This window comes from Orycteropus afer, unplaced genomic scaffold (genome assembly GCF_000298275.1).
Source record: "Orycteropus afer afer isolate SDZICR_OR568_19922 unplaced genomic scaffold, OryAfe1.0 scaffold00015, whole genome shotgun sequence".
Classification (NCBI taxonomy): domain Eukaryota; kingdom Metazoa; phylum Chordata; class Mammalia; order Tubulidentata; family Orycteropodidae; genus Orycteropus; species Orycteropus afer.
Genome location: NW_006921602.1, coordinates 19,145,207 through 19,161,162, shown reverse-complemented (window position 1 = coordinate 19,161,162; position 15,956 = coordinate 19,145,207). Strand labels below are relative to the sequence as shown.

Genomic DNA, 15,956 nt, shown 5'->3' with positions numbered 1-15,956 from the left:
TCCTTCTGAGGAGTGGCTGGTGGGTTTGAACAGCCAGCCTTCTGGTTAGCAGTCAGATGCCTTGGGCACTATGCCACCAGAGCTTCTCACTATAATATATAATATAATATAATGTTATTATAATATTACATACACACACACACACACACACAAAGCAAACAAACAAACAAACAAACTCACTGCTGTTGAGTTTATTCAACTCATAGTGACCCCTCCTTGGGTTTCCAAGGTGGTATCTCTGCAGAAGTAGATTGCCCAGTCTTCCTTCCAAGGAGTTTGAACTGCCAGCCTTCAGTTTAGCAGTCACATGCCTTTGGCACTACACCACCAGAGCTCCCTTTTGGTTTTGGGGTTTTTATTTACAAGAGCAGTGAAGAATAAAATGTCTTAAAGAATAATTTTCAGGAAAATATATTTGGCATCTGTGAAAAAAATCACATAGTTTTAGAAACAATGACAGCTTTAGACAAAATTGGGGGCTCTGGTACTGTAGTGCCCAAGGCATTTGACTGCTAACCAGAAGGCTAGCGATTCAAACCCACCAGCCCCTCCTTGGAAGGAAGGTTGGGCAATCTACTTCCATAGTGATATTGCCTCGGCAACCCAAGGAGAGGTCGGTCGCTCTGAGTCTGGACCGACTTGACGGCAGTGGGTTTGGTTTTTTTTGGTTATCTAGAAAGCTTTTAAAATGCAGCAGTACGACAAAAACCCAGATGAAACAGGAAAAAGGGTTTGAATAGATGGTTCATCAAAGAAGATAAATGAATGACTAATAATAAGCACATGACAAAATATTCAAAGAAATTAAAGGAATTTAGATTAAAAACACAAGATACCACTACACTAGAATAGCTGTAGTAAAAATAAGACAATGGCAAATGTTTCTGTTGTAAATATATGCCCATTTTTTTCCCAGGTGTATATTTTATTGACAGCAATTACATTAATCAGATCAGCTGTGCAACCCTTCTCTTAATCAATGCAATTTTTCCAACATTGTTCCTGCCTTTCCCTCCTCCTTCTTACCCCTGATAACTACTAATAAACTACTACTACTACTACTACTATTTGTCATTTCTTGATTGACTTATTCACTGAGCACAGTGTCTTCAAGCTCCATCCACATTGTATCATGTATCACAACTTCATTTCTCTTTTTGGCTGAGAAGTATTCTATTATATGTACATACTACATTTGGTGATGTACATTTAGGTTCTTTCCACCTTTTGGCTGTTGTGAATAATGCTGAACATTGGTATACATATATCTGTTCATGTCTCCTTTCAAGTTCCTTAAGTGTATTACTAGTAGTAGAATTGCTGGGCCATTTGGTAGTCCTATTTTTAGGTTTTTCAGGAATCACCACACTGTTTTCTATGACAACTGTACCATTTTGCCTTCCAGCACCAGCAGTGGACAAGCATTCCAATTTCTCCACATTCTTGTCCACCATTATTTTATCTGTTTTCTTATCTTAGCTGACCTAGTTACAGTCAGAAGATACCTCATTGTGGTTTTGATTTGTATCTCTCTGATGGCTAATGGTATTGAGCATCTTTTAATGTGGTTGGTGGCCATTTGAATGTCCTATCTGGTGACATTCAAGTCCTTTGCTTATTTTGTCTTTTTGTTGTTGATGTTTTATATATATTTTGGATGTTAGATTCTTATTGGATATGTGGTTTCCAAAGATATTCTCCCAATTAGTAGCTTGTCTTTACTTTTTTGATAATGTCTTTTGATGGATAAGTTCTTAATTTTTAGGGAGTCCTGTTTGTTTTGTCTTTTGCTGTTTGTGCTTTTGTTACTATATTAGATAATTCATTGTTAAATGCTAGGCCCAACAGTCTTGCCCCTGCATTTTCTTCTAAGAATTTAAGGTTTTAATTTCATATTTAGGTCCTTAATCCTTTTTGAATTTGTTATCGTGTGTGGTGTGAGGCACCGATGTTGTTTCATTTTTCTGCATGTGGAAATCCAGTATTGAGGAGATTCTTCTTTCCTATCCAGTGAGCTTATTAGCACACTTGTCAAAAATCAGTTGACTGTAGAGGTATATGTTTATTTCTGGACTCCCAATTCTACTTCAGTTTTGGCAGTTTTTTTTTCAATTGTGATTTGGGTGAAAGTTTACAGAGCAAATTCACTTTGCATACAGCAGTTCACATACACTTTGTCTCATGACATTGGCAATTATTTACCACAATGCAACAGCTCCCCTCCCACTTTTTTTTTTTTTTAAAGTTAAGTACAATCTTAACCATGTTATTGGTGGTTAGTTAATTGCCCTTGAGTTATTTCTTACTCATGACAACCTCAAGTGTGTAGAGTAGAACTGCTCTATAGGTTTTACTGCCTCGGAAACCCAAGGAGGGGTCGCTGTGAGTCGGGGGTCGACTCGAGGGCACATAACAACAACAGCAACAACATAGGGTTTTCAAGTCTGTGCCCTTTCTAAAACAAATCACCAGGCCTGTCTTCAAGTAGCTTCAGGGTGGGTTTGAGCTGCCATCCTTTTGGCTAGTAGTTGAGTATTTAATTGTCTATGCCACTCACTGTTTTACCTAAGAAAAATGAAACATATCTGTATAAAGACTTCGTTTGCAGCAGCTTTATTTGTAATAGCAAAAAAAAAAAAAAACTGAAGAAAATAAAAACAACCCAGATGTCCATCAGCAGGTGAATAGAAAAATTACCTATTTATCTATTAAAGTAGTATAGCCATACCATGGGCTATTACTTAGCAATAAAAGAGTAAATTATTGATACATAAACAACATGGATAAATTTCATAATAAGTATGAGTAATAAAAGAACCCAGACATGAAATATGTGCTATATGATTATATTTAAACTAGAAAATAAATACCAATTCATATTAAAAAAAAAAAAAAGTAAGTGATTTCGGGGGTAGAGGGATGATGAAGATTGAAACAGGGCAGTTTGAGGTAGTGGAAATCCTATAGAACTGGATTTGTTGATAGTTCAGCTCTAAATTTAATTATATCAGTGGATTGATTATACAGTTAAAATTGGTGAATTTTAAATTATATCTCAAAAAGTCTATTTGACAAAAATTGCCTCAACATAAGCATTTATATCAGATGAGATGAATAGATGGCTTCCAAATGGAGGACAAGCAAAGATTTTCCAGTAAATGGTCTGCTGGTAGCTAGTTCGCCATGAGGGGTGGGACAGGATTCTATTTATAATTTTATGTGGTATCATTAATCAAAATTAATTCTAGATGAAGTGAATCAATTCATAAGGCATTTTGGACTAAATATAATTTAATCTGTATCCATATGCCAAATAAGGAAGGACTTTCTAAACTTAGAATAATTTTGAAAAGAACATGTGCGTGCACACAGAAAAAAGAGATTTTTCAACTTAAAACTAAAAAGGTACTGTGTGTTTCTTAAAGGACTATTCTATCTAAATAGAAAGAACCTTGGGAAAAACACAGCAAATGTAGTATCTTCATCTTAAATATTAAAGAGTTAATTTAAAAAAAAAAAAAAAAAACCTCACTGCCTTCAAGTTGTTTCCAGCTCATAGTGACCCCCATCGGGTTTCTGAGGCTATAAATCTTTATGGAAGTAGATCACCCCATCTTCCTTCTCCAGAGAAGCTATGGGGTTGAACCACACTGACTTTCCGGTTAGCAGTTAAGTGCCTTATCCACTACACCACCAGAGCTCCTTAAAGAGTTAATAGCTTATATATAATATCTTTAGCTATTGTAAGGAGCTCTGGTGGCACAGTGCCTAAGGCATTTATTTGACCTCTAACCAGAAGGTTGGCTGTTCAAGCCCACCAGCCACTCCATGGAAGGAAAATGAGGCAGTCTCCTTGCGTAAAGATTTACCACCTTGGAAACCCAGTGAGGGTCTTTATGAATTGGAATCAACTCAATGGCAGTAGGTTTTTTAGATATAACGTTAAGGTCTTTACATAAGATCCTACAAATTCTTACAGAAACTACTAAAAACTTGTAAAGAACAAACAAAAAACTCAAATGAGGATGCAGGCATACAAAGGATACAAATTAAAATGCTAAGTAACCATTTTCACTATCAAGTGTAAGGCCTTTGCTTTCCAAAAAACCTATCATTTTAATAGATGGATTTTTGTAATGAATTTCATAATCTTTCAACTTCAGAAGACAAACTTTTGCCCAAATGTGCTTCTTGTTTCCAGGAAGTATTGATGAAGATGTTGTGGTGATAGAGGCTTCCTCCACTCCTCAGGTCACTGCCAATGAAGAAATTAATGTTACCTCAACTGACAGTGAAGTGGAGATTGTAACAGTTGGTGAAAGCTATCGGTGAGATTTTAATTCCTAGTTTATTTTTGAAGCTTTAAATAGAAATATTTAAACATATTTATGCTGTAGATATTTACATCTTTTTACCTATTTTTATTTTAAGACCTAGTTTGAGTATGCATATACGTATAGAGTAGTGGTTTTCAAGCCGGGCTGCGTTTGACTCACTTGGGGAGCTTTTAAAATCGTGTTGCCTAGACCCTGTCCCAGACTAGCTGAACCAGAATCGTGGGTGTTAGTATATTTTTTAAGAACCCTAAGTATGCGAGAGTTAAGTGTCATTGTTCTAAATGAACAGAAAATGTATTTGGTGCTTTACAAAATTGAATTTATGATACCCAGAATTTATAAATGCCTTTGAAATTTAGATGCAAATAATACATCATTTTTAGGAGTGGTAGTATAATTAAAAGTGAAGAAAAATATTAAGGAATATTGATATTGAAATAATTCTTGTTATAATCCACTTGTTTCAAGATCTTACTCATTGCTACCAGTGAAATTTGTACTATTATGTTAGGGCAGTCTAATAAAAAACACAGGTGTTTTTTTTTTTTTTTGGTCCTTCTTTTAGTAATTTCATCTAAGCCCTGTACTGATATATGAGTAGAAAATACTCGTTCATTTATATCTGTTTTCATAATACCTGGAAATAGCATTGCCCTTTTGCAGAATCACTTCCCCTGTAAACAAAACCAGTTCCTAACACTTTATTTGTTTTTCAAATGATTGCAGATATTGGTAATGGAAGCAATAAAGAGTTGGTGTTACATTTTCATACACCAAACTAATAAATCTATAAGTGATTTTTTTTTCATTTTTACAAAAATTTTTACAGTGTTCTCTCCCCTCCCCTCCCACCCGATAACCAACAAAGTTAGTTTCCTTCCATATATAAACCTTTTCATGACTTTTTACAATAATGAACTAATACTGTATTTGTTCTGTGATTGACTTATTTCACTCAGCATAATGTTCTCTAAGTTATGTGGTGTTTTGCATATTCTACATTATTCTTTATTGTTGCATAGTATTCCGTTAGGTGTATGTACCATAGTTTGGTTATCCATTCTTCTGTTGATGTTGATTCTTAGTTTTTGTGTCAGAATGAATTTAGAAATGTGTGTGTTCATTGCATTTTAATGTATTGTTCTAGGTTAAAAAATACATTTCTGAAGCACATTGCAAATATACCTAGAACATGCTTCTCCACTTGCCATTTGTCCACTGGAATGCTGCTTCCACTGGCAGGGAAAACAACACATATGTGCCGTGGAGGCGTGGGGCCTAGACTCAAATTGGCTTTCTACATTCAGAGAATTTCTTTACAGCTCATGTTTTATCTTAAAAAGTCTTGCAGTCTTACCATCTACTCTATAATATACCCCTGTTTATTTTAAATTTAAAAATGATTTTCCCAAAAATCTTTGAGTAAAATTAATACTTTTAAGATATGTGCCACATTTATCCTCTCTGCATAGTGTTTGGCACAACATTGACTTAAGTACCTAGTTTTACTTAGACTGGAGATCGTTTTTGTTGCAGAGATGCTTAATAATGTTGTTGTTGTGTGCCATCGAGTTGAACCCGACTCATAGCGACCCCTCCTTGGGTTGTCGAGGCAGTATAACTATGGAAGTAGATTGCCCAACCTTCCTTCCGAGGAGTGGCTGGTGGGTTTGAACCGCCAGCCTTCTGGTTAGCAGTCAAGTGCCTTAGCCACTGTGCTACCAGAGCTCCTAACAGTTAACTAGTTATTTATTAACTAGTTATTTTTCTTATTGTTAACCCGGAATACTAATTTTGTCACTGTTTGTCCAGCATTACTCTTCTTCTTTAAGAGAGAGTACATGTGTGTTTCAAATTCTTTTGTGTCAGAATTTGACAGTTGCCACTAAGGCATGGGGCCATGAAGGCCTCTGCGAAACTGTTCCTCCTACATGAGAGGTTTTTGCTGTTGCTTCATCCAACAGAGTATTTGCAGATAGGACATCCTAAGAAGCTTTCGTGAAAGTACTGTAAAGCGGACTTGGAACTTTCTGAGGCTGTTAACAGCTTGCCAGAAATAATAGACTACTCATTCCCATCACAGACTGTTGGTGTTTCAGGGATTTTAAATGCTGATCTCTTTCCTTCAAAACCATTTTCTCCTGAGACATTTGACATCATACCTCAAGCTATACAACTCTTGCTGATATGCATTGTATCTTTTTACAGCCTCTGAGGACTTAACCTTTATACTCTTGTTTTTTGAAAATTTAATTTTAAAATTTGAAGTCTTTTCTAACCTCTTACCCTCTATAATTGCCCAAATCAGTTTGAATGCTTAACTGTTTTCTCTTTTTTCCTAATTTTTATTGTGATCTGGGTGAAAGTTTACAGAGCAAATTCATTTTCCATACAGCAGTTCATACATATTTTGTCTCATGACATTAACTGCAATCCCCCACGATGTAACAGCTCTTCTTCCACTTCTCCCCATAGTCACTTCTTCCCTGTGTCCTTTCCTCCCATGCACTCCTGCCCCCACCCCCAGCAGTCTCCCTGTGCATATGCTGCCCTTGTATTCTCCCATGATTGATCTCTCCATGGAGTGTATTTACCTGATGTAAATGTTCAGCCCATATGCATATCTATTATTTGCCTGGAAGCCACAGGAGTGAGATCAGTTCCAGACCTGAAGGACAGCTAGGGCCAATAGTCTCAGGAGTTTCACCTGGCTCTATCAGACCAGCAAACCTGGTCTTTTTTTTTTTTTTTTTTTTAATCATTTTCAGTTTTGTTCCACCACATTGTTCTCCCACTCTATCTAGCATCTCCTACACAGATCCCCCTCTGAGTGGTTGACAGTGGTAGCTAGGCACCATCTAGTTCTTCTGGTCTCATGGTCATATAGGCTGAGGATCGCACGGTGTACCAGTCACTTGGACTGATTGTTTCCATGCATCTTTGATTTTCTTCATTCAAGCTTTTAAGATCCCAGTTGCCAGTCACCAGAGTGGAATGTGGAACAATGTTTTTGTGTAGTATGTTATGCTATTTGAGCTTGATGTCCCCTGAGACTATGTTCCTGAGCCCACAGGTCCAACTGCTTGTTCCTTCTGAGACGTCACCACAACCTTGTCCCTTGTCAGCTCTGCTATATACGTGGACATTCTTACATACAAATACTGAATGCTTAACTTGTCAAAGCTCACAACTATGATGACCTAGCATATTAAAGGGTCTGGCTTTCCTTTTCCATACACCTGGCAAAATTAGCTCATAAGCTATTTTACATTCAATTTGAGCAAGACAAACAGCATAACTTTATAGCTCTTGTGTTTTACTGGCCCTGCCTTTCTAAAACAGATTGCTTTTTTTCTCCTGGATCTGTAGGACTATATATTCTACATACAGTCACTATCCAGCCTTCTGGTTAACAGTCTAATGCCTTAGGCACTGTGCCACCAGAACTCCCTATTTACCCTTAGCCTGGATTATCACAGTGAATTGTAAAATTTTTTCCTTAAGTTAAATATACATCTATTTTTGTTGACTCCTACTCACAATGATGCATATGTGTCAGATAGTGGAACCATATTCTATAGGATTTTCAGTGAGTGATTTTTTAAAGTAGATCACCAGGCCTTTCTTACTATGTACATCTGGCTAGACTTGCATTTTTAACCCTTTGATTACCAGTCAGGTATGTTAACTGTCGACTCAGGAACTCATATAAGTAATTTAGAATAGTACGATGCCATACACAGAATTAAAAGATGATAAGAGTGTTGGATGTTTAGGATTTGTGGTTACATGCTTTAAAAGCACAGAACAGCTCAACCAAGTGATATTTCTTTTCTTTTTATTTTTTAAGTTGTGGTTTGGGTGGACATTTATAGAGCATATTAATTTTCTTTTTAACAATTTATACACATTTTATTTTGTGACATTGGGTATAACCCTTCAGTGTAACTGCACTCTTCCCCCTTTGTCCCTGGGTTCCCCATTTCCATCCTTCATTCCTCCCTTCTTAGCTGAGTTTTTTGGGCAAATGCTGCCTTTTCGATCTTCTATGGTTGGTTGTACTGAGGAGTACATTCTCGCTGGTGTTATATTCACTATTTATAGGCCTGTCTATTGATAGAACAAAATTCTAAAATATAATAAAGACCAGACTTACTGACTGCTAGAGACTAGAATCCCCCAAGTGATGTTTGATACCAAACTAGTAATCTAACTATACTATCCTTACCTCTTCTAACTCCGGGAAATCTCTCTTGTGCCTAGTTATTTCTTTTAGGACAGTACCAGAAATTTAGCTTGGTTTAGGATTCCCAGAGCCATGCTGTGTGAATCTAATCTGGGCTAGACATACAAGATCATGTGGAGTTTATTGCATGTTTTAAGTGTTGATATTTTTACTGCTTTACCTATGGTGAATAGTCTTAGGTATTCATATAAAATGTAAATAATTTATTATAACCTTGGTGGATATTTGAAACAACCATTGGAGAACTGCCATTCTTGAGGCAGAATTGTGTACTGATCTCATGTAACGGTGTCTTACATTTCTGTTGGCTGGTGATTTTATTCATTCAACAAATGTTTACTGAGTGCCAGGGATTTTGCTAGTCATAATTTTTAGTTCTATTACTATTAAATTCTTTGGAGAAATCTTGCATGAAGAACTTAACTTTGTAAAAAAAAGTCTTGTGATTTTTTGGGTAACTAAAATTTTGTTCTTTTAGTAGCTACTAATTTAATATTGATGTCACTTAAGGTCTCGTTCAACCCTTGGACACTCCAGATCTCATTGGAGCCAAGGTTCAAGCACTCATGCAAGTCGGCCACAGGAGCCACGGAACCGCAGTAGAATTTCTACTGTTATACAGCCCTTGAGACAGAATGCAGCAGAAGTTGTGGACCTTACTGTTGATGAAGATGGTAGGTTGGAGTAGTAACAATGTAGAATTATGAAGGGAATTTGGTAAATTAAAATATCTTAATATCCTGGAAACTGTACCACTAAATTATAGGGACTTTGTCAAGTTTCCTAATCTTAATTTTGAGTCACTTTATATAACCTTACTATATAAATTGTGCCTAAAATTCTTTCTGATTATCTTGAGTTATTATTAGCTACATTTTAGAAGGACATTATCAAGCATACATTCTCTAAAGAAAGATGATAAAACCATCTGTAAGAGTTTGTTAGCTTTGGGTGTTGACTATCAGTCAAGGAAAGGCTACATCAAGCATGTGGAAAGAGTTGATAGGAGGAAAGTGTTGGAAGCCTTATGCAGTCAGCTCTTAGGTAGGTTGGGCTGTTTGCAGTTTAGGCAAATTTGCTGAAAACCAGGAGTCTGGAATTAAGGTGTTCATGAAGAGATAGTGTATTCCTACTGCCTATATTTTGTTCAGTAATATCCCAGTTTTCACTTGGAAGCACTACAAATTTTCTGTAAGACAGTGGTTAATGTAATTGGGTTAATTAACTCAGAGTTAATTAAATAGGCTTCTAGCTTGCTAAAAATAAGTGGAAAACTTAAGTATATTAGACCAGTGGTTTTCAACCAGGGACAGTTTTGTCCCCCAAGGTATATTTGACAGTGTCTGGAGATGTTTTTGGTTCTCACAATGTTGGCAGGAGAGTACAATTGACATGTAATGGGTAGAAGCCAGGGATTGCATAGGACCACCCACCCAACAAAGAATTATTGGCTCTAAATGTCAATAATGCCAAGGTTGAGAAACACTGAGTGAGAGAAACCATTTACAGATAAGCAGAGATTCTTTCCTCCCTTTTTTTAGTGTATACTCACTGCCATCGAGTCCATTCAACTCATAGTGACCCCTTCTTGGGTTTTCGAGGCGGTGTCTCTATAGAAGTAGATTGACCAGTCTTCCTTCTGAGGAGTGGCTGGTAGGTTTGAACCTCCAGCCTTCTGGTTAGCAGTCAAGTGCTTTAGGTACTATGCTACCAGAGCTGCTCCTTTTTTATTTATTTATTTATTTTTATTTTTTTATGTATAAGCGATTATATTTATTTAAACACCTAAAGTACGGTGTCTCGTGAAGATCAACAGATACTGTTGTGCCTCAGGAATCTACCTGCATGGTATAAAATGGTCTGTCCTCTCATTCTGCATCACATTAAGACTTTCCCTTCTTTTCAGTCTAATTATTGTGACTATACTTTTGACAGATTTATTCCCAGTACTCAAGTTCTAAACAACTATTTTATAGTCAAGCATCTGAAATAATCTGATTTATAAGTTGAGGTCTGCCTGAAATTTCTTTTACTTTCTGGTACAAACATTTTAATTCTTATTAGAAACCAGTAATGAGTATTAATCTTTACAGTATAATTACATAGAAAATAGATTAGGACAGATACTAAAAATCATAGCTGATGTTTATTAAGTGATTGCTTCATGTAAGGCATTTTACAAAGTACTTTACATGCATAGTCTCAGTTCTTCTTACCAACTGTTCTATGAAGAAAATTCTGTTACTTTCTTGGTTTTACAGATGAGAATATGGAGAATGGTTAAGTAATTTATCCATAGTCATACCATCAGTGGTGAAATCAGATTGCCATCCAAGCAGTCTGACTCTAGAACCCATACTGTGCCAGAGAAGGTGCTATTTGTAGACAGTATTCTGACAGCCTGTGAAAATGTGTTTAGATGTAGCCAAAATCAAAAACCAAACCCACTGCTGTTGGGTCAATTCAGTCCCTGTAGGACAGAGTAGAATTGCCCCAGAGGGTTTCCAAGGCTGTAAATCCATACAGAAGCCACGTATTTCTCCCAGAGAGGGGCTGCTGGGCTTGAATTTCTGACCTTTCGGTGAGCAGCCAAGTGGTTTATCCACTGTGTCATCAGGGCTTTTCTGTTTTAAAGAAATCTAACATATTTTTAAGTTCATTTATTCTAATTATGATAAAATTTTATCTTGGCTCAAAATATAACTTCTTACCAACTTGCCTTTGAAATGCTAAGTAAACGTTTTGTATTTTGTAGAGCCTACTGTAGTACCAACCACTTCTACTAGAATGGAATCACAGACTACAAGCACTTCCATTAACAATTCAAATCCATCTACCTCTGAGCAGGCCTCTGATACTGCTTCAGCTGTCACCAATAGCCAACCTTCCACGGTGTTGGAGACTGCAGCTACTCTTACAAGCAATAGTACCACTGGTACTTCTATAGGAGGTATGTTTAAAAAAAAAAAGGGGGGGGGTGTATGTGTGCATGTGTGTAGTGTTTTGTCATTACCTTTAGGAAAAGTATTATGGATGTTTTAAGATTTTAGTTATATTAGAAAGAAAATAGTCTTAGATTAGAATTAAGTTCATATGCAAACTTAGTAATGTTTATTAGCGTTAGTTTATGATTTCATATTATAGTCTGTGTGCTATGTGACCCAAGTATTACAACTCAGCTAAGAAAGGTTGGATTTTTAAAAACTAAAAATAATTTTAGTTCAAGAATTAAATGGCATGAGTCAGAATCCACTCGTTGGCAACTGGTTTTAATCTGGCAGTGGCGTATGCAGAATAGATTGTAATAGGTAGAATTAAGGAGCTCTGATAGCATAGTGGCTAAAGTACTTGACTGCTAACCAGAAGGCTGGCGGTTCAAACCCACCAGCCACTCCTCAGAAGGAAGGTTGGGCAATCCTACTTCCGTAGTGATACTGCCTCGGAAACCCAAGGAGGGGTCGCTATGAGTCGGGGCCGACTCGATGGCACATAACAACAACAACAAGGTAGAATTAGGTAGGAAAAAAATTAATGGCATTTTTTAACTTGTTAAATGAAAAAGGAGAAATTGGTGAATGGTCAAAATAGAGTTAGGATTCATTCATCAGTGTGTCACAGTTATGGTTGAATTGCTTTAAATGTATAGTATAATGACTTTTTTCTTGGTTATAATTTTTTTAACTGAAAGATGTCTTAAAGTCACCTATTGTAGTCTTTTACCTCAGTGAGAAGGATATCCAACACCTGTGATGAATAGACACACAGATTTATTTAAGTAGCATAAAGCTGTGTTGCATTCTGAGCTTTCCCTGCTATCAAACACTCTTCCTTCACATCTCAAACAACTGCTGTGATCCAGGCTTGTGTCTTTGAGTTTGAATGAAACTAGTGTACTGTTCACTATCTTCCAGATAGTTTGTCAACTAGTTGAAGACATTTTTTTCAATTTCTTCTCTTAAGTTGAATGTTTTTCTTAATGGAATCTGTTTGGTTTTTGTTTTTACTCCTCTTCTAAATTGACCTGCTTTCTTACTCCTTTTTTAGTTCTTACTGAATGTTGAAACCCAGCCTGTATGTGCTCATCTAATAAGTCAGAAAAGTCTGAATGTGACAAAGGGATTCATTGTTTCCTGTCGTTGGTGTATCTTATTCTTTCTGATACATCCAAGGTTTATATAGATGTTTTAAAACATTAAGATATTTCCCTTTTCAAATACATGAACCTCTTCTGTATATTGTGCTAACTTTGATTCTTCTTTATTGCCTTATTGATTGCCAAAGTCTCTTTCATGTGACAAATTAATTATAACCCAATGTTTTGTGCAGTATGAGCAACCTTATTAAAAGGTTGTTGCTGGACACTGTACAATACAGTTTCAATATAGATTATTTAAATTTATTATGTTTGATAGCTGAGAAAGAATAAAGAGTCACCATCAAGAAGTGATGACTTTTAGTATGGCAGTTTTATTTCCTTTACTTGAAAGTTGCTTATTTTGGAGCAATATCATTCTTGCAGAGCTCAAGTCAGAAGTACTGTAAGCTCTCAGAGTATAGCCCTATTGTAACCTATTTTATTCTTAGACTATATGGTTCTGTATGTTCTGCATTTCTGGTGGCTTTGTGGAGACTGCTGTTAACACACATAGCAGAAACATTCAGTGGAGACCCAGAAATAATCTCTTTACAAGCTAGATTTAGGCTCACTTAAGTTAGTTGGTTCCTCACTGCAATTCCCTTTCTCTCCAAGCCCCATGCTCTCTCTGTATTAGAATTAGCAGGTATTTACATGACTCCCACTCCCAGCACTTCCTCATACACATACACACAAACAAAATATAGTATTATTTAATGTTGTCTGTGTAGATATTATTTAGTCTTGTTCAGATTAATTTCTTGATATGTCATTTTAAGAAGAAATTTCAAAAAGTAAAGGGAAGAGAACAGGTTGGTAATTTTTTTTTTTAATTGTGATTTGGGTGAAAATTTACAGAGCAAATTCACTTTCCATATAGCAGTTCACATACACTTTGTCTCATGACATTGACCACAATTTACCACAATGCAACAGCTCCCCTCCCACATCCTCCCGATAGTTACCTCTTCCCTGTGTCCATCCCTCCATGCACTCCTGCCCCCAAGCTGTCTCTCTGTGCATATGCAGCCCTTCTTCCTCCCATAATTGTTCTCTCCAAGGAGTGTATCTACCTGAGGAAAATGTTCAGCTCATATGCCTGTCTTTTGTTTGGCTAGAAGCCACAGGTGTGGGTTCAATTCCAGACCTGAAGGACAGCTAGAGGCCATGGTCTCAATGGTTCCACCAGGCTCTATCAGGCCAGCAAACCTGGTCCCTCCCTTTTTTTTTTCTCCAAATGATTTTGAGTTTTGTTCCACATTGTTCTCCCTCTCTATCCAGGATCTCATACATAGATCCCCCTCCGAGTGGTTGACAGTGGTAGCCGGGCACCATCTAGTTCTTCTGGTGTTATAGTCGTATAGGCTGCAGATTGGATGGTGTGCAGGTTGGTAATTTTTAACAGTAATTTTTTGTGAAAATAATTTCACAGAATTTAGTAACTGTTGCTTTTGTAATAAAAAATATGGACTTCACATACTTAACCCTTTTGTTTCCTGTACTTTCAGTGGGAGGGAAAGAGATAATAAACTCTACATCCAGTATGTAGGGCCTCCTGTAAGTACACTATCTCTGTACCTCCGTTAGGGTAGTAGAAGATGATACCAAAACAATGAGAAGAAGTTCCCTGGAAACCAAATTGGAGCCCTTTCTTCTATTTTTAAAAAAAAAAATTTTGTAAATCAAAAATTGTTTTGAACAAGTAATCTATTTACATGTTTCAGAAATTATAATGGACTGAAAGAGTTTATATTGCTGCAAAACAAACCATCCCCAAACCTAATGGCTTAAATTTATTATTTCTCACAATTCTGTGTTGATTAAGTGGTACCTCTGCTGGTTACACCTGAGCACACATGCAGCTGCATTGAGTTAGAGTTGACTGGGTGCCGAATTTCACTGGGACAGCTGAGATAGCTGGGCCTCTATTTCGGGGTGGTCTTCGATCCTCAAGAATACTAGGCTGAGTTTCCTCACAATGTGGCAGAATTATCCCAAGAGGGCAAGCTTCAGTTTACGAGAGCTTATCAAGTCTCTGCTTATGTTGAATTTGTTTATGTCCCATTAACCAAAGCAAGCCATGCGGCCAAGCCCAGAGTCAACATTGGAAGAAATCATGCAGAGACATGCTTACCAGAAAGAGGGGGTGGAGGGTGGGCATTAGTGTAACAATCTATCCCATCTTTACCTTCTTTTTAATTTTCCTCCCTTTGTCACTCAAAAGGTAGTATTCTATGTTTGTTCTGTACCTCACTTTTTTTGACTTAACATTATAGCTTAGACAAAATGACAAATAGTATTCAGTATCATAGAATGAGAAGTTACAGTATGGCAAAATGAGAAATAATAGTAAGGAAATGAGAAATAATATTCCAGTCTGTGTATGAGCCATTAAGTTCATTCAGGTCCTTATTGATGGTTGCTCAGGTTATTTCCAGTCTTGCTTCTGCAGACAACACAGTGAATAACCAAAGAATACTTTCTAATCAGCAGCCTTACTACTCAGTCCTTTCATTTTTATATAAGAATATATGAACTACCAAAACTTAAACCTCAAATGTTGATGTTCTATAGATTTTGCAAGATCTGATAAGGAAGAAACCACGCTCTTTTTGCCATCTTTCTGTATGAACCCAGTCACATTTTATTTATCGGCCATCTCGGTGAAGTGTGGATAGTAGGCTCTGATGTGTTGCTGTAGTTTTGAAACCTTTTGTGATTTCTTTGAAAAACTGAAAGAGTCACTAATTCACATGCTTATCAACAGCAAGTTGGACTAAACAGTTCCTAAGAGTGTCTTATGATGTATCATGTTATGGATTTTAATCAAAAATTTTAATTTTTAATCAAATACTTGCCATCTTGGTTCACATATTAGGAACAGACCTGCCCCAAATAGACTGGACCATGTAGTCATGTAGTCTTACTCTTAATTTTGTAATAATTTCATTACAATTTTTAATGACCTTCTCTTTTTTTAAAATTTTTATTGTGATTTGGGTGAACATTTACAGAGCAAATTCATTTTCCATACAGCAGTTCTTACTCATTTTGTTTCATGACATTGACTGCAATTCCCCACAGTGTGACAGCTCTCTTCCCATTTCCTCCCTGCCTCTTCCCTGTGTCCTTCTTTCCTATGCATTCCTGCCTGAGCTATCTCCCTATGCAAATACTGCCCTTCTGTTCTCCCATGATTGATCATTCTAAGGAGTGTATCTACCTGATGTAAATGTTC

The 15,956-nt window shown here is 36.7% G+C and overlaps 1 protein-coding gene across 1 annotated transcript in view; it reads left to right on the top strand.

Annotated features, from left to right (window-relative positions):
* RNF111 (ring finger protein 111) overlaps nucleotides 1–15,956 on the top strand; it is a 215,079-nt gene that overhangs the window by 166,621 nt on the left and 32,502 nt on the right. Inside the window, 3 exon segments of the mRNA XM_007958405.2 lie at nucleotides 4,202–4,328; nucleotides 9,094–9,257; nucleotides 11,339–11,533. Coding sequence (XP_007956596.2) covers nucleotides 4,202–4,328; nucleotides 9,094–9,257; nucleotides 11,339–11,533 — 486 coding nt within the window.